Source organism: Camarhynchus parvulus, chromosome 18 (genome assembly GCF_901933205.1).
Source record: "Camarhynchus parvulus chromosome 18, STF_HiC, whole genome shotgun sequence".
NCBI classification, from domain to species: Eukaryota; Metazoa; Chordata; class Aves; order Passeriformes; family Thraupidae; genus Camarhynchus; species Camarhynchus parvulus.
The window spans coordinates 10,670,208-10,691,338 of NC_044588.1; the positions used below are offsets into that span (position 1 = coordinate 10,670,208).

Consider the following 21,131-nt stretch of genomic DNA (forward strand, 5'->3'; position numbering starts at 1 on the left):
GGGAGAGCACAACAGCAGCCACGGAGGATTTTGTTACTCACTCGGGTTCTACAAATGGAATCCCATCCCCAGACAAGGAGCAGGCCATCCATAATTAAACAGCAAACTTTGGCATCTACCAGGGACTTGTCTCCAGGAATATCCAGCTGCACACCACGACTGCTACCAAAGGACACAAATCAAGGAAGCTCAGCCTGTTCTGCTAACAAACAGTGACAAAGGTGTGAGAGAGCATCACCAGCTCTACTTTCCCCACATTTTTTTTGCTGCACATGTAAACATAAAGGCTTCCTGACAGAAAGACAGAGGTTCAAAGTGTTTAAAAAAATCTCATGCAAGTAACACCAAGAGTTTAGAAATCCACGCCAATACAGAAATTGGAACATTTCCTTACAAATACAACCAAAACTTTTTGAGAGATCCCCAGCACCAGATTGCCTGTCCCCAGGGAACAGCAAAGTATGCAGATAATTAAGCCTACTTGAGTTTACAACTTGTAACCTTTGTGTCATTTTATGGAAACAAACTATATTTAAGGGGAAAAAAAAGGAAGAAAATATTTACATTTTGACAACATACAACTTGTTCACATGAGCCACCACCAAATAAGTTCCCATATGTTATCAGGAGGAGGTTTACAGTCTGATGTGACCCAGTGTACACATCCCAGACTTCCAAAGGATGGCTCACATCCCACTGTCAGCACTCAGCAGCCCCCAAACCTGTCTTTCACTTATGGTTATTCAGCTCCTCTGCAACTGTTTTCACTGAAGTATTTATAGCATCCATCTTCAAAACACAAGTTTTGCCCTCTGGAAATAAGCTAATTGCACCACCAGCTTTGTTCCACACTGTCCCATTTCCGTCCTCTTTCCCAATCTCCTCTGCTTCTTGAAGTCTTTCTTCCTCTGTTTTTCCTAATGCTTGACATCCTTATTTCCACAGTCATGCTCAGCCAAGTTATCACCTTCACCTTCCTCTATCCAGTGTCCTCACTTTCTCAACCTCATCTCCTTGTTTTCCTTCTCCATCACTAGTGTCACTCCACCTCCACATGCAGCTCCTGTTCCCTCTTTTTCCCTACAGCAACAATCCCAGCAGACTCTTCCATGCCCATTTCCCTCATAAAACCGCCAGACTTGTAGATCACACCAGAAATTACACAGCCTACGAGACTGTGGCTTGCCAGTTCCCTAAAGATCATGACAAGATCTTCACAATGACAATAAAACCTGGAACCCTCACTCTGCCATAGCATTCCTGAAGGAAAGGGGTGGCAGGTAGCCTGTGATCCCAGCAGCAGGCACGCAGGCTGTATGGACCCATGTCTGTGGATTCCTCAAAGCTCCTTTTATTCCAGGTATCACAGTGTGGATTCAGGGAAGTCCACCACCAACCTTATGAAAATGGAAACTAAAAGCACACAGAGCACACGTCTCACTTTGGGTGGGGGCATCCACACAAGCCAGAGATACGAGTATTTGTAGGGTATTTGTAGGACAACACCCTAAAATGATAAGGGAAACGGCTCAGTACAAATATTTTGTTCACAAAGAACAGTTCCAAAGTTTTCTCCTTTAAGGACAGGGGAACACATGACCCATTTCCAGCCATACCCATCCATCGCCAGCCCACCTCACAAAGACAATGCTCGCTCCCAACCCTTTATCCCTATTGCACCAGGGCAATCTCATCCCACAACCTCCAACTCCAACAACTGACCACAGGCCAACTTCACACAGCTCCGACAGGTTGTGTTTCCTTGGGACAAGGCAGCAAAGAGGTATTTTTGGTTAGGAATGACACATTCCAGCAACAAGTGTTCCCTGAGGGAGTGTCTGCAGTGATGGAGGTGACACAGCCAGAGGCCCCACACAACCAGATCGCACCCGCACAGGGCCAGCAAAAGCAGGGACGGGGCAAATGCTCATCCAGATATCGATGTAAACCTTCCAAGGGGGATATTCCACACACCTGAGGCATTCCCAAAGACACCTGCCCTGCCAGGGACCCACTCCATCACCAACCACCGAGGCTGCGGCCCTGGGCACCTCCTGTCACCCCACACCTCCCTCCACAGGTGCCAAGGAACGCCCGGGACCCCTCAGGGATGGAGGACAGCAGTGACAGCCCTGGGTAACAGCTCGCCACACCTCAGCCCCTCAAAGCACCACGAGGCGACCCCCGGAGGAACGGACCCCACCGTGGGCGGGGGGCAGAGCTGGGGACGCAGGGTCCCCTCACATCCCGTGGGACAGAGGCCCAGCCTCGGGCCGGGTGTCACCACAGGGCCCGGCGCTCCACCAACACCACGGGGAGGGACCGGGGCTGTCACTCGCAAGTCCCCTCACCCGCCGCGGAACGGATCGGGGGTGTCACATCCCGGGGATGCCCTCACATCCCGGGGGATCGACGCGCACCCCAGGCGGGGGTGTCACCCGAGAGGGAGGGACGGGCGGGCGAGGGGCCGGGGTGTCACCGGGGGTCCGGGGGTCCCCTCACCCCGGGGAGGCGCGGCGGCCCCGGTGCATCACGGGGCTTGGGCGGGGGGGGGGTCGCTCATCCCCCGCCCCTCCCTCCCGCCCCGCCGCCCCCGGCCCGCGCCGGCCGAGGCCGGTTCCAGCCGGTGCCCGCGCGTCCCCCCGCGCGCCCCCCGCGCGCGCCGCACGCTGACGTCAGGCGCGTGTTGGCGCGCGGGCGGGCGGGCGGCGGCGGGGAAGCTCCCGGCTCTACGTACGTGTAGTGCTGCGGCTTCTCGGGCTGCGCCTGCAGCGCGCTGGCGGCGCTCGCCGGCCCGGCCGCGGCAGGGCCGCCCGCCACCGGGCCCTTGGACATGCCTCCCGCCTTCCGCCGCCGCCGCCGCCGAGGAGACCTTTATTATTCACTCTGCGCGGTCCGCACGGAGGGCGCCGCGCGCAGGCGCCGCCGCCGCCATTGCCGCCCCGGTGGCGCGCGGGGCGGGGTGGGACTTGTAGTCCCGCCGCGCGCGCCGCCCGCCAGCCCGGGACGCGGCGGGCGGTGGCTTCCGGCCGGCGGGACTACAACTCCCAGAGGCGCCCCGCGGCGACGCGGCCTCCGCGCTTCCTGCCGCGCGGGGCGCGACGGGAGGTGTAGTGCGCGGAGCGGTGGGGGCGGCGCGCCGGGGCGCCCCCCGGTGGCGGGGCGGGATCGGGGCCGGGGGAGCCCCGAGAGCAGGGACGGCACCGACCCCCGGGGGGACACCGAGCCCCTGAGGGCGAGGAGCGAGCCACAGGATGGGGGGGACACCGAGCCCTTAGGGGACACCGGCCCCGGGGGCGGCACAGCCCGCTCGGCCCAGCCCCGACGGGAGCGGGGGCGGCCAGTCCGGGTTGCTGGTGAGGGGCCGGGAGTTATTTGTGTCAGGCGGCCTCACTTCCTTCCTCCCCCTCTTCCTCTGCCTCGGGGGCCGCGCGTGGACGCGGGAGCGCGGCCAGGGGTTATTTTAGTGCTGGCACCGCTCATGGCTCCGCGGGCCTCCCCACGCACGGGACAGCGCCGCGCAGGACGTGCCCGCGAGCAGCGCTGCGGCCCCGGGAGGAGGAGGAGGAGGAGGAAGAGGAGGAAGAGGAGGAGGGGGAGGAAGGCCCAGCGAGCGCACGAAGAACCTACCTGGGAGCAGGTGACACCAATGGCACCTGGCTGCTGGGACATCGGAGCCCGGGCTCCCTGTCCTCCCCCGGGAGAAACCCCCCCCCAAAGCAGCCGTGTCCAAGGAATCGGCCGAATTCCCATGTGGAGCGCTCCCTCTGCCAATGAACTCCTCTCCCAGGGGAGGAAATGATAGGAGTTTCTTTTAATAGGACTTTGATCTCTTGGGCTCTGCTCAGACCCGCTCCTGGCGCTGTGGGAAAGGGCACTCAGCATTTATGGGGCGAACACCTTTTCTACCTCAGCCAGCCCACACGGGCTGAACAACGTTAATAATAAACCTTAGGCCTGGTCTCTGCAGCTGGTTTGGGGAGGCAAATCACTTTTTAAATTCCTATTTATACTGATTTAGTATCTACTGCAGGCAGGCTTGTCCTGAGGTGATTTAGTAGCTTATTTCCAGGCATTTACAGGAATAAGTCACAGGATATCAATTACCTTCTTATTCATCTAACCACCCTCCATGGAGAGCTGGAGCCCTGCAATGATGCAGTTCCTGGTGGATGCATGGGCAGGTGTTTCAGTGAGTATCTCCACACACACCTGTACACCCAACCAGAGCCACTGTCAGCCAAGAACCTGCTGGAAAAGCCACTCAAGTATTGAGGAATCACACTGAAAACACCCCCGACCTGTACTTTGTCCAGAGGGATTTGGATGCCACAGGCTCCAGCCCCTCATGGCTGGTGTTTACTCTAACCCTGGTGCTGACACTGTGTTCCAGCTGTTTCACATCTCAGCACACGCCCTGCCAGGCCATGGGGAAACACTGAGGACACTCCAGCTGATGTGGCAGGCGTGCATTTATTCCCACCTCTGCTAACGTGTGCTGGTTTGCCTTCCCCAGCTTCTGTGTGTACACCTGCCCCTCACCCTGTTCCACCCCAGGCTTTTCTAGAGCAAAAATTCTTAAGTATCTCCAAAGTGAGAAGTCCAAGTAGCCATTGCTATGAAACTGGAGAAGGTGATAATTCCACCAGGCCTCCTGGTATTAGTGACAGTGCAGCGAGCTCTCAAAAGTAACAAATTAAATATATTAAAAGCTGTTACCACCAGAAATTTTGTTTTCCCTAAGCGTGAACAACTCAGCCCAAAGGGGCATTTTTCCCTTTCCACCTTCCAAAACAGCGCAGTGAGTGTTTACCCACACCTCCCAAGCCACTGCGTGGATACACAGCTTTTTGCCTCTGATAAATAATTAACATTTTCCTTTAGAAGAGAGAAAATGAACCTGAAAATGAGGACCAGAGGCAGGGGAGATGACGTCCCTCAGGCAGCAACAGGCCTGGCACACGTGACAGCCCTGTCACACCACGGTGCCACGTTCGCTTGAGTGGCAGCCCGGACACGGAGGAGCAGGACACGCTCCCAATGCATTCCAAACCTGCCAAGCTCCATCCTGGTCCTGCCATCCTCTGAGCCCAGAGGCCGAGGATGCAGAGCCTCATGCAGTGGGTGATCCCAGCTGCTCTCTGCTCTGGGAACCTCAGGGACACTTTCAGGAGTGTCTGTTTGTGTTCCCTGCATATCCTACGTGCTACAACTCCAGGGCATTTGGGACCTGTTCTTCTTGATCCTGGGAGCCTTCCCGTGGGGGCAGGGACCTGCCTCCACAGCCAGTGCAAATACAGTAAAAAAGTGATATAAGTCAAGGTATAACTTAAGGCAACAGTTTCCCCCAAAAGACAAGTTTTATTATTGAATTGTAATTTACCTTAGGAGGATAAATGCTAATTTGACACCAACAGGGAGTATGGATTCTGGATTTCTACTTGCAATGAAACTTTGTGACTGACTTTGGGGGTGAAGGTGACCCACGGATCAGTGGGATTTGGGGAAGGGCAGCGCAGAGGGGCTGAGCCCCAGCTCCTGAACGCTCCCTCCGCAGGGCCAAAGGTCAGGCTCTGACATGGGGCAGCCACATCCCAGCCCCACTGCCCCCTGCCAATCCAAGTCCCGTGGCAGCCCTTCCTTGGCATCTGGAACGACAAACCCGGGCGAGAAGTGCCGGAGGCGCTGCCAGACCCGCTCCCCTTGCGGAGCCCCCGCTCGCCCCACGGCCGCCCCCGAGCGCGGTGCGGAGCGGCCGCACACCGGCGGCTCCCGGGGGAGAGGGGGCGGAGGCGGGGGGACCCCGCGGCCCGGCCCTCGCCGCTCGCAGCCCCCGCCGGGCGCCTCTGCTCCGCAGGCCGGGGCCGGGGCCGGCGCTCCGCGGCGGGGGCGGCCGGGGCCGGCCGGGGGTGCCCGGGGGATCCCGCGGCGCCGCCGCCGCTCGCCCCGCTCCTATTGACTTCCCATTGTGGAGCTTCGCAACAAAGGGTAGGATCCAAACCCTGCCCCGTTTCGTCCAATCAGCGCGCAGAGCGCCCGCCCGTCGCCGATTGGATCCTTCTCCTCCCTCAACACCCAATCGGACGCCTACTTTAACAACCAATCAGCGCCTGGCCGCGCGCCCAATCAGCGCCGGGGAACCGGAGCACGGCCTTTGTGTGTGGTGACGCGATGGCGCCGGCGGAGGTCCCGGCCAATAGCGCGGCGCGTTGCTTACAGGCATTGTGACGTCACCGCGCCACGCGCGCGCCCCCACTATAAAGTGCGTGTCCCCGCGGTGGGGAGGGTGTAGTGAGCGGCGCGGCGGCTGAGGAGCGGCTCGGCAGTAGCACGGCGTAGAGGATTCGGCGCGCAGCGCTACCGGCAGCGGCGCTTCCTTCTCTTCCTACCGGTAAGTACCGGACAGCGGACGCGTCTCGAAGCGGGCGGTGGTGTTGTGTGGCCGTTCGCGGCCTTGGTTTCTCCGGGAGCGCGGTGGACGGGCCGGGCCTTGCCTACGTGCCCTGAGTCACGGCCGGTTCCCATCCCCCACCATTGCGCCTCCCTTCCCCCCCCCCCCACCCCGGGGCGGCCCGGGAGGAAGGAGGAGGCGGCGTGACTCAGTGCGCGTTCCCCGGGGACGGGAGCGGCTGGGCCGCGAGGCGGGGGTGGTGGGGTAACCGTTACCCCTCCTCCCCGTCCCGGGGGAGGCCGCTGGCCGCCTGCCCGCCGCGGGGGAGGGGGGCATTTGGAGCGTGAGGGAATCGGCGTTGTCGGGCCTGGGGGTCACGGGGACAGCCGGGCCCCGGTGTCACGCGCGTGTGTCTCTGTAGGTAAGTGAGGAAAAATGGCCCGTACAAAGCAGACCGCCCGCAAGTCCACTGGGGGGAAGGCGCCGCGCAAGCAGCTGGCCACGAAGGCGGCCCGGAAAAGCGCCCCCTCTACCGGCGGCGTTAAGAAGCCTCACCGCTACAGGTAAGGCCCTCGGCTCGGCCCCGGCTGCCGCAGCCCGTGCCCCGCCTCACCGCCCGCTCCTCCCTCTTCCATCCAGGCCGGGAACCGTCGCGCTCCGTGAGATCCGTCGTTATCAGAAATCCACGGAGCTGCTGATCCGCAAGCTGCCCTTCCAGCGGCTGGTCAGGGAAATCGCCCAAGATTTCAAAACAGATTTGAGGTTCCAGAGTGCGGCCATCGGTGCTCTGCAGGTACTGCCGAGGGCCGGCTGGGCTGCGGTGCCGGGGGAGCTGCGCTGAGGGTTTTTAACAACGTTTCTTGTGCTCTTGAAACAGGAGGCCAGCGAGGCATATCTGGTGGGTCTGTTTGAAGACACAAACCTGTGTGCCATCCATGCCAAGAGAGTCACCATCATGCCCAAAGATATCCAGTTGGCTCGCAGGATACGGGGAGAGAGGGCTTAAGTGAAGGCTGTTTTTATGGTGTTTTGTAGTTAATTCTGTAAAATACTTTGGTTTTAATTTGTGACTTTTTTTGTAAGAAATTGTTTATAATATGTTGCATTTGTACTTAAGTCATTCCATCTTTCACTCAGGATGAATGCTAAAAGTGACTGTTCACATAAACCTCAGTGATGTTGAGCCTCGGGCTCGGGAGTGACAAGTTGCTAATATGCAGAAGGGATGGGTGTTCTTTCTTGCTTCTCATGCATGTTTCTGTATGTTAATGACTTGTTGGTTAGATAAACTTGTAAGGTACTAGAATTGATATAAATGTGTACAGGGTCCTTTTGCAATAAAACTGGTTATGACTTGATCCAAGTGTTTAACAATTGGGGCTGTTAGTCTGACCATGCATCACTGTGATCAAATGTGGACTTCCTTCAGAGGGTGAAACTTCAAGTCTTAACCACAGTGTAACTTACAGTTTCCTAAAAACGTAAACCTGGCAGCTATAGAATACACTATGTGCATTTATAATAGCTATTTTATATATTGTAGTGTCAACATTTTTAAATTAAATGTTTTACATTCACATGTGAGGAGTCTTTGTCATTTGGTTTGAATGGGCTTGAAGAAGCTTCTGCCTCCTACAGATTCCTGTAATCCTGGGCTGCTGCTGTGGCAACTAAACTTCTGCTGACACCAGAATGGAGAACTTTTGGAGTATTTTGGAGTTTTTGTGCAGCTTCAGTCCTTGCTGTAGTCAGAGTGGAGCCCTACAGCTGTGTAGGGTCCAGGAGGACTGGCCCAGGCTGCAGTGGCTTTTTGGGGGACTTTGCTCTGATCAGGGCACAAGCTTAGCTCCAGCAGACGCAGGGAAAGTTTATTTTGGACTTGTGACTGGTCTGGCTGAAGCAAAACGACCTGGCTGTTCCTGAGCAGTGGGGGGGGGGAGCGTTCCCATGGGATTGGGCTGTGCCAGTCCTGGATCTGCATGGGGAGCAGCTGATTGAACACCCTGGGAGCAGATGGGCTGCTGAGCACATGGGTGGGTTCTCCATGGGATTCTCATTTCCCATCCAGATTTTTGGATGGAATGTGATTGAACTCAAACCTTTGCTTCAGGCTGGGCCAAGGCAGGTCTGGGTTCCTCAGCTGCCAGGCCCTGCTGGGCTGTGGTGGAGGAAAGTGCTCAGAGGTAATTAACAGTGAGCTTAGAGGGCAAGGCCGCTCAGCCCTGCCAGAACAGGCTCTGCGAGTCAGGCTGGAGCTGTCACAGAAAGCAGCACAGGGAAGTGGTTGAGCCAGCCCGGCTTGATTTCTTCCAGCGGAAATTGTGCTGTTCCTGGGGCAAGAGTAGCAGCAGTCCCCACCAGGCTCGAGTATCCGTGATCTCCCACACGATGGTGAGGGAGAGGATGATCTCCCACCATGATGGTGAGGAAGAGCAGGAAATCCATCCCAACTTGCTCTGGGAGGCAGGGCCTGTATCTCTTAGCTGCTGCTGGGCCGGTGGTGCCTCATGGTGCTCTTCTCCCTCAGACAAACCACTCTGTGTGCTTGAAGCCTGCAGCTGGAGGAACAGGCACTCCTCACCACCTCACACAGCCTCCTCCTCCTCACCTCCCTGTCCTACACTGCTCTGAGCAAACCCAGCCCCTGGCTCGCAGCAGAGTCCTGCCAAAATCCTGTTCCTAAATGGTAGGTTTTATACAAGTGTTTTCCTATTCTCCTTGCTAAAGCTGTAGGGGGAAGGATTCCTTTGATGCAAAGTAATTAGGTTCACAACTTAGACACAAAGTTAAGCACCAGCTGGAACTCAAATGAGGCTCAGTGATCTCAGGTCAATCACCTGGGCAAGGTCTCTCTCTCAGCAGGGACCCTGCTTGCCAGGAATGTCCCCATGGGAAATCTGAGAATCCTCGGTGGCCCATGTAATTCAGGAAGAACCACACAGCTTGCATTTAGGCCAATTGAAAATGAAAAATTCCAAGTCAGGATTTTTTTTTGGTGAATGCTTGGTTTGGTGCTGAGCTGCAGTAGCAGCCTCAGCTCCTGCAAGAAAAGCACGTTTAAAATAACATCCCTTGAAAACGGTATTTCCTCCAAGTCCTTACTGGAAACAATGAAGCAGCTGGGTATGCCTAGAAGCTGTTTCTTAAAATAAAATCATTGTCAAGTGGTTCTTTATAAAAAAACCCCACACCAGAAAAATATCAAAATACCTCTTCATCTTAGTAACCTCAACAAAAGGAAATAAGTCAGATCCTGCATGTGGTGGACCGAACAGAATTCCTGGTATTCCACGGTGTGACTGATGGTAGCTGAAGCCTTAAACCCTTCCCTTACCGATTCTCCCCATGATTTCCTCACATTCTTGCTCAGAGCTGGATGCAAACACCAGGCAGTCGAACGTGCTCCCGTCAGGGCTCTTGGGTGAAGAGCTAAAAATGGAAACACGTCCATTTTCCAGCCAGCTCCGAGCCCAGCCCTGCCTCCCACCACAGCAGGACCTTGTGGCTGCTCTGGGCCTTGTTCAGAGGTTTCCCAGAGCCACATCCCTCTGTGCCCTGCCAGGACCCACAGGCAGCACTCACAGCACACAGAAGGCAAAGATCCTGGGGCTCCATGTGCAGTGTCCCATGCAGGAGATGGAGGGGTAGGGATGGGGGCACAGGAGCTGTGCAGGGCACAGGGAGGGGCTGTCTGGGGCTCTGGTCAGGCCCTGTCAGCCCCATTCCTGGTTTATTCTGTCCCCAGGACCCCTCCAGCTGGGCTCCCCATGCCACCAGATTCCCAGACCTTGGATGTCACTCACTCACCTTGGAAGAAGCCTTCTCCTGCACAAGGACTTCTGCCTCCTTCACATCAAATAAAACCTCCTGCAGGGGGGATGAGGAGGAAGAAGCCCTGATCAGCAGAGCCCTGAGCTCTGTTTTTAATCAGACACTCACCAGAGATTATCCAAATGCAGAGGTGATGAAGCACAGTCAGCCTCAGTTTTTTCAAGTTTTCTCTCTGCTGCCCTTTTTGCCCCACCACCCAGAGCTTCCACACTTCAATCTTTTCACAAACAACCCCCAGAGGCTCAAACAACACTGACCTGAGCCCTAAAGCACCCCTGAAATCAGGCTTAGCCTTCCCAGAGTTTTCCAAGTGCTTTCCTGCATGTGGTTGAATTTTTTCCTTAATGCCCTTTCCTATGCTGGCTGCTGAGATGCTTCTGACCTGAAAAAACCCCACAGGGGTGATGGGGTGGCAAATATTCAGCCAAGCCAAGTGAACCTGGAGCTGGAAAAAATATCCATGGCCTACATTGGAAAAAATATCCATGGCTTCTCTCACAGAGCCCTTCCCAGGATGTCCCCAGCCCTGTTGCTCACCCGTTCTGCCAAGTTCCTCTCCAGCACAACAGGGATGGCCCCCTCCAGCACCTCTTTGCCACCATACTGAAATGGAATGGGAAGGAGGGAATAACGCTTGGACACATGAAGAGAACTCCAGAAGAGATGATTCACCCCTGGCAGGTCTCTGCCCCACAGCCTCACCGTCCCAATGCTGCTCTGGCCCAGGAACCACAGGTTGTAGAGCAGCCTGGGGAGCAAAGGGCTTGGGGGCATCAGGGGAAGGACCCCCCCACATCCCCCCTGCTGCTCTTTGCAGGGGAAGATGCTCCCAGCCCTGTCCTCACCTCCAGGCCATGGGGGCAGCCTTGGCCCCCAGCCTGGAGCAGAGTTCAGGGATAGTGTGGGCACAGGGCTACCCCAGTGCCAGCCTGGGGCTGCCCATGGCACAGACCCACCTGCCCCCCTGCAGCTGCCGGGGGCTGTGCTGCAGCTGGAACTGCAGCTCCTTCTCCTTCAGGGCCTTTGGGTAGGGCAGCAGTGGCTCAGAGCGTCCGTCGTGCCACCGCCAGTGCAGCAGGCGCAAGGTGAGCGGTTCTCCCTTCAGCCCCTGCAGCACAGCCCCAGCCTGCAGGGAGGAAGGAGCAGAGGGGAGCAGGGGGCAGCACAGGGGACAGCCCAGGCCTCTGTCCCCTCTGTCCCCAGCCACCTGGCCAGGGGAGGTGGATCTCAGAGAGCAGCCGCTGATCTCATCCAGGGTGTCACCGGCCAGCACCACCTCGTCCACCTCTGCCTGACTCTCAGGGAGCACCTTGGTGACAAAGACTCGGCCATCCATGTACCTGGGGGTGCAGCCGAGCCTCAACTCAGCCCCAGGGACCCTGCCTGGCTCCCCTTTTGTACCATCCGTACACTGAATGCAGGGGAAAGCCATCTCATGGACAGCAGATACTGGCAAGGCTGAGCTGATGGGGAGAAAAGCACCCAGGACAGCCCCAATGCTCTCAGCAGGATATTTATTTCCCTTTTTGGGGCATTTTCAGGCCTGCGCTGACCAGATCCCTCTGGAGAGGGGAGAGGAGGATCAAGAGTTCCTACCTGAGCACCATCCCCAGTGCTCGGCACGGGACTGTCTTGTAAGTACTGCACACCTGAAAGAGAGTGGATGGGGACAGTGGCAATGGCTGTGGGACATCCAAGGGACCCCATGCCCTGGATAATTTCTGGCACTGATGCCAACCCAGGGCTTTGGGAGCCCAGGGAGAGGCAAGTCCCAGTGCCCCAGGCTGAGCTGGGACCATCAGTGGCTGCTTGTCTCTGTCCTCTCTCAGGATTCGGCTGTGCCCAGACCCTGAAGGGACAAAGCTGCTCTATGGATGGGATGGCAAAGCAACAGCAAACCCTCAACTCACTGAAGAGCCCTCCTGCCTCACCCCACATGTCCCCACGCAGCCGGGGGACGCAGCTGCCGGTCCCCAGAGGCGCTGCTGTGTGCAGAGCACTCAGTGTCACATCGCATTAGCCGGCCGGAGCCGCGGCCAGCGGGGGCACTGCCTGTCAGAAATGCCCCAAAGCCAGCGGCATCCCGGGCTCTGCAGCACCACCACGGCTCAGCGCACGCCTTGGCCAGTCCCAGAGCTGCCTCGAGCTTTTTGGGGATTCTTTTGGGTTTAAAAGGCGGTGGAGGGATGCTCTGCATCGTTAAAAGACACGAAGGCGTCCCTGCTGTTCTCAATAACACGCTGATGTTTCACTGAGCAAACCAAGAGTGAAACCAACTGATGTGTAACCTGTGTCAGCCCAGGGAAATGGGGATTTTTTTGGCAAGAAATCAGGGAAGGGAGCATGGGAAAACTTCACTTATATCAGAGATTCAGGCCCGGGTGCTTCTCTTGCTTGGTTTTACTCCCAGGAATGCTGGGATCTGCTCCTGGCGATGCTGCAGGTAACCAGCAGGATCCAGCCTCGATAGCAGAGGCAGCTCTGCTCATCCTGGTGAGCCTGAGCCAATTCACCCCGGGGTGTGCGGCAATCCCTCCCCTCCAAACTGTTCCTTGTCTTCCTCCTGTGACTTTTCAGGGAGGGCCAGGTGGCAGAAGGACGGCTCCCATGGGCTCTCACCGGCAGCAGCCAGCTCTCGTCCAAGAAGCTGCAATTCTGCAAACAAAGGAGTGTCAGGGAAGGGGCCAGGGCCCCACGTTGGCAGCCCTGTGCTGGTCACCACCCCACTGGTTCAGCACTGCACCTGCAGGTCCAGGGAGAAATCGATCTGTCAGCACCAGCAGCAGCGAGAGGAACGGCTCTGCAGAGGGATGGGGATGGAGAGAGGCAGCGTCACCGCTGGGCTCCTGGCAGCCACAGCCTCACAGGGGCACGGCAGAGGACGGAATGAAGCCATGTGCAGTGTAACTAATGAGTCCTGGGAGCCAGGCCTTGAGAGCATCCCAGCACCCTGCACCCAAGCGCTGCTGGGGGCTCATGCCAGGCTCCTGCTGCTGCCACAGGGGCAGCTTGGTGCCTTTTTTCCCAAAATTCAGACGAAGACTTGCAGCAAATGCCACTGACTATTTCTCCCCTTAGAAGCACAGCAAAGCTGCCCAGGCTCTCCTACACAAACCTTGCAATCACACTGCCAGGTCTGAAATCTGCTCATGCACCAGCAGCACAGGTGATTTATAAACCATTGATGTACAGGTTTAACATTGGGTTATTTATCATAATCAAAAGATTAAAGGCTTCCACCCTGGCCTGGCCCCCCAAAGAGCCTGGCTGTGGATGGATGGAGTGCTGCAGCCTGTCAAGGCAATGCAGCCATTTAAACCCCTGTGCCACCCTCAGCCCAGGCCCATCTGACACGGCCTCTCCTCAAAGCCAGACTGGGTCTGCTTAAGCCAGAATCCTTGGTACAAATGAATAATGTGGAAGATACTTCAGAAGAAATTTTCCTATCCCATGACACTAAAGCCAACCTTAGATGGATTAAAATAATGTTTGAATATTTACACATTTGTTTGGTTTTTTTCCCATCACTGCAGCAATGCATTTAGATTCCAATGCTAAGTTTGGATTAGAAAAATCACAGTGGACTCTTCCCCCTCCCCTGCAGCAGCAGTGCAGTGCCATAACACAGGCTGCATCCTGCCTCTGGTGAGCCACCATCTTACCCTGGAGATCTTCACTGCCGAGGATGGAGCTCCCTGGATCATAGAACTGAAAACCAGCGAAACAGCACAGGTTACACCTCCGTTTCACAGCCCACCTCCCGCGGGCAGCAGCTCCCCCGGATGCGGATCTCCAGTAGTCGGGGGGTCTGTGCCAGCTCACAGCCCGCGGCCCTGCGGATGCTCACGGACGGAGGCTCCGGCCTGTTCGGGAAGGGGGGAAGCAGCTTTGGCCGCACACCGGAGCGCGCTCCCTGCGCCTGGGCTCTTTGGGATGAGCGTGTCGCTCATGGTGACAGGCGCCACCACAGCTCAGATTTTCACCCCAGCCTAGCTCAGGGCGCTCAGCGGCCGCTGGTCCCCGCGGGGAGCTGCTCCAGCCAGTGCCAGTAATCCCGCCTGCGGAAGCCCCAGGCCGGTTCTGCGGGAGAAAGGGAGTGCGAGACCCCTCCCCGCGGCCTCGGGGATGCGGGGGGGACCCCGGGGACCCCGCCCGCCCGGGCACGAAGGGTCACTCCCGTCGGAGCCCCTTGCGCAGGATGCTCTCCAGCAGCTGGCAGAGGGACACGAGGTGCGGCGAGGTGTCCGTGCAGGGACTCCCGGCCTCCCGCAGCCGCAGCACCGCTCCTGCGGGGAGGAGACAGAGCGGCGGCACCCGTGGGTGCCCAGCCGGGGAGAGGGGACGGGGTACCGGGGGGACAGCTCTGCACGGCCCCCGGGGGTTCCGACACCCAGGCACGGCCCGACCCCCCCCCGGCTGCCGCCGCTGGGTAAACTTCCCCAAAGCCACGATCAGGCGGCGGGGCTGGCCCGGGGAGCCCCAGCGCGGCCCCGCCGTCGGTCCGGTCAGACCGGTACCAAGAGCGGCCAGGAGAAGCTCGCACAGGTGCCGGGGGCCCACGCTCACCTTTAAGGGCGCTGAGCAGCGGCTCCTTCCTGGCCATGGGCTCGTCGTCCCCCAGGGCCAGGTGAGCCCGCGACGGCGGCTGGATGGGAACCAGGAACCGGGAACCGGGAACCAGGAACCGGGAACGGGGAACGGGGAACGGGGAACCAGGAACGGGAAACGGGGAACGGGGAACGGGCCCCGCCCCGGGAGCGGAGCGGAGCAGCCCGGCCCCACGGGCGGGGGGAACCCCACATACACACACAGGTGTACGTGCACTTGAAGGGAAAGCACAGACGCTGCTGTACATCGGTGTAACGCAGTGACACACGCACCTATTGATCTGTACAGATATATCAATTCCATACATTTCACAGGCAGAACCCGCATATATGAGACACGTGCAAAACAAACACGTATTAATCTCTACGTGTATTAGGACAGGTTTTGGGATATGGGTATATGTGCTATAAATCTTCGGTGCCTGCCCCGCCGCAGGGACACTCGGGGTGTGGGGGCGAGCGCTCGCCCTGTCCGTAGGGATGTGCACGACCAGCGATTCCCAGGACCGTGCGAAGAGGCGGTGCGGGGCACCCGGGGCGGTGCGGGGTGATCGGGGCGGTTTGGGGCGCTCGGGGGAGGTGCGAGGCTCCCGGGACGGTGCGGAGCGGCGCGGGGCGCCCAAGGCGGTGCGGGGCTCCCAGGGCTGTTCGGGGTGCTCAGGGGCGGCTCGCGGCTCCCGGGGCGGTGCGGGGCGCTCGAGGCAGTGCGGGCTCCCGGGGCGGTGCGGGGCGCTCGAGGCAGTGCGGGGCTCCCGGGGCGGTGCGGGAGTCCTGGGGGCGGTTCGGGGCGGTGCGGGGGCTCGAGGCGGTCCGGGGAGCTCGGGGGCGGTGCGGGACTCCTGGGGGCGGTTCGAGGCGGTTCGGGGCGGTTCGGGGCGCTCGGGGGCGGTGCGGGACCCATCGGGGGCGGTGCAGCTCGGCCATGGCGGAGTCTGGTTCGTCCGCGCTGCTGGCGGCCGCTCGCCGGGTGCACGAAGAGGCTTTCGGGGGTCCGGCGCTGCTGGCGGTGTGGGCCCCCGGCCGGGTGAACCTCATCGGGGAGCACACCGACTACAACGATGGCTTCGTGCTGCCCATGGTAAGGGCCGTGCTCTGCCGCCCGGCCCCGGGCTCTCGCCGTGTCACCCTTCCGGGTGCTCCGGACAGCCCCCGGGGGTCCTCGGCCACCGCCTTCCCACCCCCGTCCCGGGATGTCCCCTCCAGGAGAGCCCACCCAGGACCCTGAGGGATCCTCGGGATCCCCTGCCCAGCGCGCGGCGTTCGGAGCCGGACCTGCTGCAGCCCCCTCTGCAGACCAGCTCCTCGCTGCTTCACGGGGACGAGATTCTCTTCCCAACACCTCTCCGAGAGGCTGAAGCCTTTTTTCTGCAGCCCTGACAAACAACTTCCCGTTCCCAGAGAGCGATGTTTTGGGGGCAGAGATGGTTCAGAACAGCAGGAGCTTCCTGCTCCTTCCGAGCCGCTTTGGCTCAGCAGCGAAGTCCCCACTGAGCCCTAAATCAAACCTACAGATCATTAATTACTGTGAGGCCGAGGAGCGTGGGAGCAGGTCAGCTGAATTCCCTGACAGACAAGGAAACTTCCCGAAGCCTCCCCCATTCTTGGCGTGGTTACCACCCCCCGGAGCCCAACAAGCAGCACCCGGCGCTGAGCTGGGGGTCAGGCACAACGTTTGGTGGGAAGACTGACCCAGTGGGTCAGTAAATAAGCTGACCCAGGAATTTTAATTCTGTGCCAAGCCAGAGTGTGCAGTGGGGGCTCTGGGGGGCTAAAGAGAACACTTGGATGGCTCCAGCTGCAGGCTGAAGCAGCCACAGCTGTCACCTGCCACCCGTGGGGATGCTCCAAGGGGTGCTGCGGGGTCTGAGCCCACCTTCCCCACCCCCAGGCCCTGCATCTGGGGACGGTGCTGGTGGGAGCCCCCATGCAGGACGAGACCATCTCCATCATCACCACCTCGGCAGAGGCAGATGAGCCCCACAAGGTGCAGTTCCCGGCTCCCACTGCCAGCAGCCCCCTGAGCCCGGGCAGCCCCAGTGGGCCAACTACGTCAAGGGCGTCATCCAGCACTACCGGGGTAAGGCCGGGCTGAGGGGTGGGGCAGAGCCCCCTTGCAGGGCACTGCTGTTCAGATACAGCTTTGGGAGTGCTCCAGGGGCTCTTCTGGTGTCTGTGTAATCCTGCAGCTCTGCCAGGACCAGGCTCCAGCAAACTCAATCTCAGCTCCAAAGGTTCCTGTGCTTGGGGGCTGCAGGGTCACACTCTGCTGTGGGTCACCCTGTGTTCTGAAATGTTGCACAGGGGCTCCTTGTGCCATTCCCCGTGAGCTGTGGGGCACACACAGCCCTGCAGGGGCTCATGGCCCCCCTCCTCCCTTCTGTTCCTGCAGGTGGTCCCGTGCCAGGCTTCAGCGCTGTCATGGCCAGTGACGTCCCCCTGGGCGGGGGCCTCTCCAGCTCGGCTTCTCTGGAGGTGGCCACCTACACCTTCCTGCAGCAGCTCTGCCCTGGTAAGGCAGCAGCCTGCCCTGGGCCCTGCAATCTGCTTCCAGGTGGGAGCTGGGATGAGTGGGATGCCTTTAGCTAGATCCCACAGCCCTTGGGAAAATGCTGCTGTGAGTGGGTAACAACTCCCCAGCTGGCACTGCCCTGCCTGTGTGGCTCCCTTGGCTCATCCAGCCTGACCTGCCCAGACCTCTAAAATCCATGGCCAGGGGGATGAGAGGAAGTTCCCTTGGGAGCATCCTCTCCCCACCCTAATGGCCCCAAAAATCAAGATACCTGAAATACCAGTGTCAGTTATCACATCCAGCTGGATCTGGGGTCCAGGCTGGCATAGAGGCCATGCAGTGGTGCAGGAGCAAGGACCTGCAGCTGCAGAACCCCATTCCAAGAGAAAACAGCCCTTTACCTCCATGTTTGCTTCCCCTGCTCCCAGGCAAGGGACAAAGTTGCAGGAGCTGCTAACCTGTGTGTCTCTGCTGTGGCACAGATGATGGGGATTTGGCAGCCAAGGCGCTGGCGTGCCAGAAGGCGGAGCACACGTTTGCTGGGATGCCCTGTGGGATCATGGACCAGTTCATCTCCGTGATGGGCCAGGAGGGCCACGCCCTGCTCATCGACTGCAGGTCAGGGTCAGGGCTCGCTGTGCTGTGCCCGCCTCCTTGAGCAGCTGGGGCTGAGCTGGCCCAGTGGCCATGAACTAAAGGCAGGAGTGCAGGGAGAGGTTAACCCTTGAACCCAGCCCAAAACCTCGACATGGGGGTGGGGCAGCCTGCACTTTTATTCCTCCTGGTCTTGATTCCTCCTCCTGCAACCTTCCTGCTACTTGCCTGCGTTGTCTTTTCCCACGGTCCTTGGGGTTTATTATGACACTAATATTTGGGAGGGAGTGAAGTGCTGGAGTGAAATCCCAAACCACCTGGACTTTGCCTCTGTAGTTCAGGATCTGCCTGCCACGTGGCCTCACTCCCTCAGGTGTCTGAGAGCCGGGGCGGGCAGGGGGCGGGCACACGGCTGAGCTGTCCCTGCAGGTCCCTGGAGACCGTGCTGGTGCCGCTGAGCGATGCCAGCCTGGCCGTGCTCATCACCAACTCCAACGTGCGGCACACGCTGACGGGCAGCGAGTACCCCACGCGCCGGCGGCAGTGCGAGGAGGCAGCGGCGACTCTGGGCAAGCCCAGCCTCAGGGATGCCACCATGGCCGAGCTGCAAGGTGGGGACAGCCCTCCCCTCATCTCTGGTCACTCCTTGGGGCATCAAGAGCTTGGTGCCCCGTGGGCTGAGACCTGGGGCAGGCGGGAGGGCGCGCACCCTGTGATGGGATGTGCTGCGGGCAGGGGAGCTTTGGCACAGGATGGCTGCAGCCCTGCAGCATCCTGCCGGCTCTGAGGCTTTGCTGCAGGGACACAAATGTCCCTGCAGAGGCCAGGAGCCGCCTGGGGGATGAGGTGTTCCGGCGGGCCAGGCACGTCATCGGCGAGATAGCGCGGACAGAGGAGGCAGCGCAGGCGCTGCAGAACAAGGACTACAGCACCTTCGGGAAGCTGATGGTGGAGAGCCACAACTCCCTCAGGTGAGGGTGACCGAGGATGCTGACAGCCCTTCCAGGCAGGGCTGGGCCAGGGTCTGCAGCGCCCAGCAATGCTGCCGTGGCAGTGATTGCACAAAGTGGGGCTGTCAGGGGTGCAGTGGTTGTGCCCAGGGTGCAGGACAGGGCAGAGCACGGCTCTCCTCTCTCCAGGGATGACTATGAAGTGAGCTGCCCCGAGCTGGACCAGCTGGTGGCAGCAGCCCTGGAAGTCGATGGGGTTTATGGCAGCAGGATGACCGGGGGAGGCTTTGGAGGCTGCACGGTGACACTGCTGGAGGCTGGGGCTGCAGACAAAGCCAAGAAGCACATCCAGGTACATGGCAGAAAGGACCCAGGAGACTGAGTGAAAGATCCCAAGGGACCTCTCAGGGGCACAGCACAGGGATGCTGTTGAACTGTCACTCCTGAGCCATTTGGGCCCATCCATGGCCCTGAGGCTGTTGATGCCACTGAGCTCCTGCAGGCAGTTCAGTACCGTGCCAGTCACAGAGCCCTGCCCCAGGACCTCTTTGCATTGAGAAAGGGAGTGAAAAGGTGCTGGGGGAGCTTCAGGAAGGCTAAATCCATCCACAGAAAAGTGACCTGAGCTGAGCCTGGGTTCTCCTGAGCTGAGCACTGGCAGTTACAGCCTGGGACAGAGCTTAGTGCCATCACCAGTGTTCCCTAACTCAGCACCTTGGCGTGCTCAGGTAGCTGGAAATTCCAGCAGAATGGGGGTATCAGGACATGGGGCCTGTGAACAAGGCAGAACATCCTTTTGCGGCTCTATGAGATCATGGTGCACCCTGAAAATAGCTGGGGGAGGGGGAAAGAAGGGGCAGAGGTGGGAGAGAGGAAACATGACCAGGAGTTGCAGTTCAGTGAAGAGTGGAGGTGGAGTGAGTGTGGAACTGACCAGCAGGGCCTTTCCCCCCAGCTCTGGCAGCCCCCAGCCTCAACTGCTCCTCTTGTTTTTCAGGAGAAATACAGTGGCAAAGCCACCTTCTACCTCACCAAGCCCTCGGCAGGGGCAAAGGCTCTGCCCATGTAGAGGAGTGACCACCTCCCCTGGGACCCTTGGGCTGGCATTGCCTCCCTCCCCAAGGGGATCAGTTTGTCCATCTGCATCACTTGCCTAATAAAAGCAAAGCATTTGCACAGTTGTTCTGTGCCTGTGTGGGCCAAAAGCACCTGGGACTGCTCCTCAGAGGATACTGGTTTAACTCCAGTTTGCACTGGTGTAAGGAGCCAGTAGCAGAGCTGCAGTCACAGGAGGGGATGGCAGTGCAGGAGCTGCAGGCACTGACACCTGGCAGAAATTCCTGCTTGGGAATCTCCCTCTGGCCCCTGCCCTGCCTCTGCTGCAGATGGAGGATTGCAGGGGGGAGGGATTTTTTATTTTACTTAAAAAAAAAAAATCAACAATAAAGAGGCAGAATATAGAGAAAATATTTATTGAGTGCAAGAGGAAGCCATCTGATCAAAGACCTGCTCTAGATCTATCTTGGAAAGGCTGAAACAGCACCAATTCCAACAACCAGATAAATTTAAAAAGACAGGCCTGGGTTAGTGCATGTGCATGGGGAAGGCCTGATTCCCTGGAGAGCAGATGATGGGCCAGGCTCTGCTCTTGGAGAACAGGATCATCTTTGGTTAAAATGCTTGGGAAACTCCCTGTTTAGGCAGTTCTCAGTGTCTGACCCTGGGGCACAAATCCCAAAGGGTCACAGAGTCCTTGAGCAGGAGGAGAGAAAATCCCAACCCCAGGCACAAAGGGAGCAGGGAGGGAGGCAGCCTCAGGCCACTGGCACTTGCTCAGGAGAAATAAGTGCTGCTTGAAGGCACAGTAAAACCTCAGGGTTGGTGAAGGATCCCTGGAGCCAAGTTCAAAACTGACCCAGCTCCATCTGCAGTCATAGAGATTCCTGTGGACTTAATTCACCCACATCCATCTTTGGCTGAAAGGTGTACAGCCCTTCCCCCAGTGAAATAAAAAGCCTGAAGAGGAGAAGGAGCTGTTGGTGGTGAGCTCTTCTTCAGAGTCCAAAAGAAAAAAGGAAGTAAAAAAAGAAATAAAGAAAACCAGAGAAAAAGCCAAGTTTCATTGTGAGATCAAAGCAGGCTGGTGATGCTGCCAGGGGCCCAGGCAGCTGCTGCTTTGGTTGGAAGCTCTAACCCAGAGAGTGGCAGCTGCTGCTGCAGGCAGGCTCCTCACCTGCTCCCCTGCAGCT

General features: G+C 58.6%; 4 protein-coding genes and 1 long non-coding RNA gene across 9 annotated transcripts in view; 3 read left to right on the forward strand and 2 right to left on the reverse strand.

Annotated features, from left to right (window-relative positions):
• The window catches only part of UNK (unk zinc finger), a 42,632-nt gene extending 39,773 nt beyond the window's left edge, over positions 1-2,859 (reverse strand). For all 5 annotated transcript variants that reach the window (XM_030962097.1, XM_030962094.1, XM_030962096.1 and 2 more), the window contains exon 1: positions 2,738-2,859. In XM_030962097.1, the coding sequence (XP_030817957.1) occupies positions 2,738-2,835 (98 nt within the window). In that variant the 5' untranslated portion in view covers positions 2,836-2,859. The remainder of the gene's footprint in view (positions 1-2,737) is intronic.
• Positions 1-21,131, forward strand: part of CASKIN2 (CASK interacting protein 2) — a 648,645-nt gene that overhangs the window by 338,908 nt on the left and 288,606 nt on the right. The window lies entirely within an intron of this gene.
• On the forward strand, positions 6,251-7,970 carry LOC115911269 (histone H3.3). Its single transcript, XM_030962139.1, has 4 exons — positions 6,251-6,391; positions 6,813-6,954; positions 7,031-7,184; positions 7,269-7,970. Exons 2-4 carry the CDS (start codon positions 6,827-6,829, stop codon positions 7,395-7,397), a joined length of 411 nt encoding a protein of 136 aa, XP_030817999.1. The 5' UTR covers positions 6,251-6,391; positions 6,813-6,826; the 3' UTR covers positions 7,398-7,970.
• On the reverse strand, positions 12,537-14,319 carry LOC115911272. The gene is made up of 3 exons (XR_004061254.1): positions 13,885-14,319; positions 12,966-13,022; positions 12,537-12,877 (listed from the first exon to the last, which is right to left on the reverse strand). It is a non-coding gene; the product is annotated as an uncharacterized LOC115911272 (long non-coding RNA).
• GALK1 (galactokinase 1) lies at positions 15,738-20,072 on the forward strand. Its single transcript, XM_030962122.1, is given in 9 exon segments — positions 15,738-15,907; positions 16,718-16,832; positions 16,835-16,906; positions 17,219-17,338; positions 17,821-17,956; positions 18,362-18,543; positions 18,753-18,903; positions 19,072-19,234; positions 19,880-20,072. Coding segments are annotated over 9 exon segments (1,167 nt in total). The 5' UTR covers positions 15,738-15,751; the 3' UTR covers positions 19,952-20,072.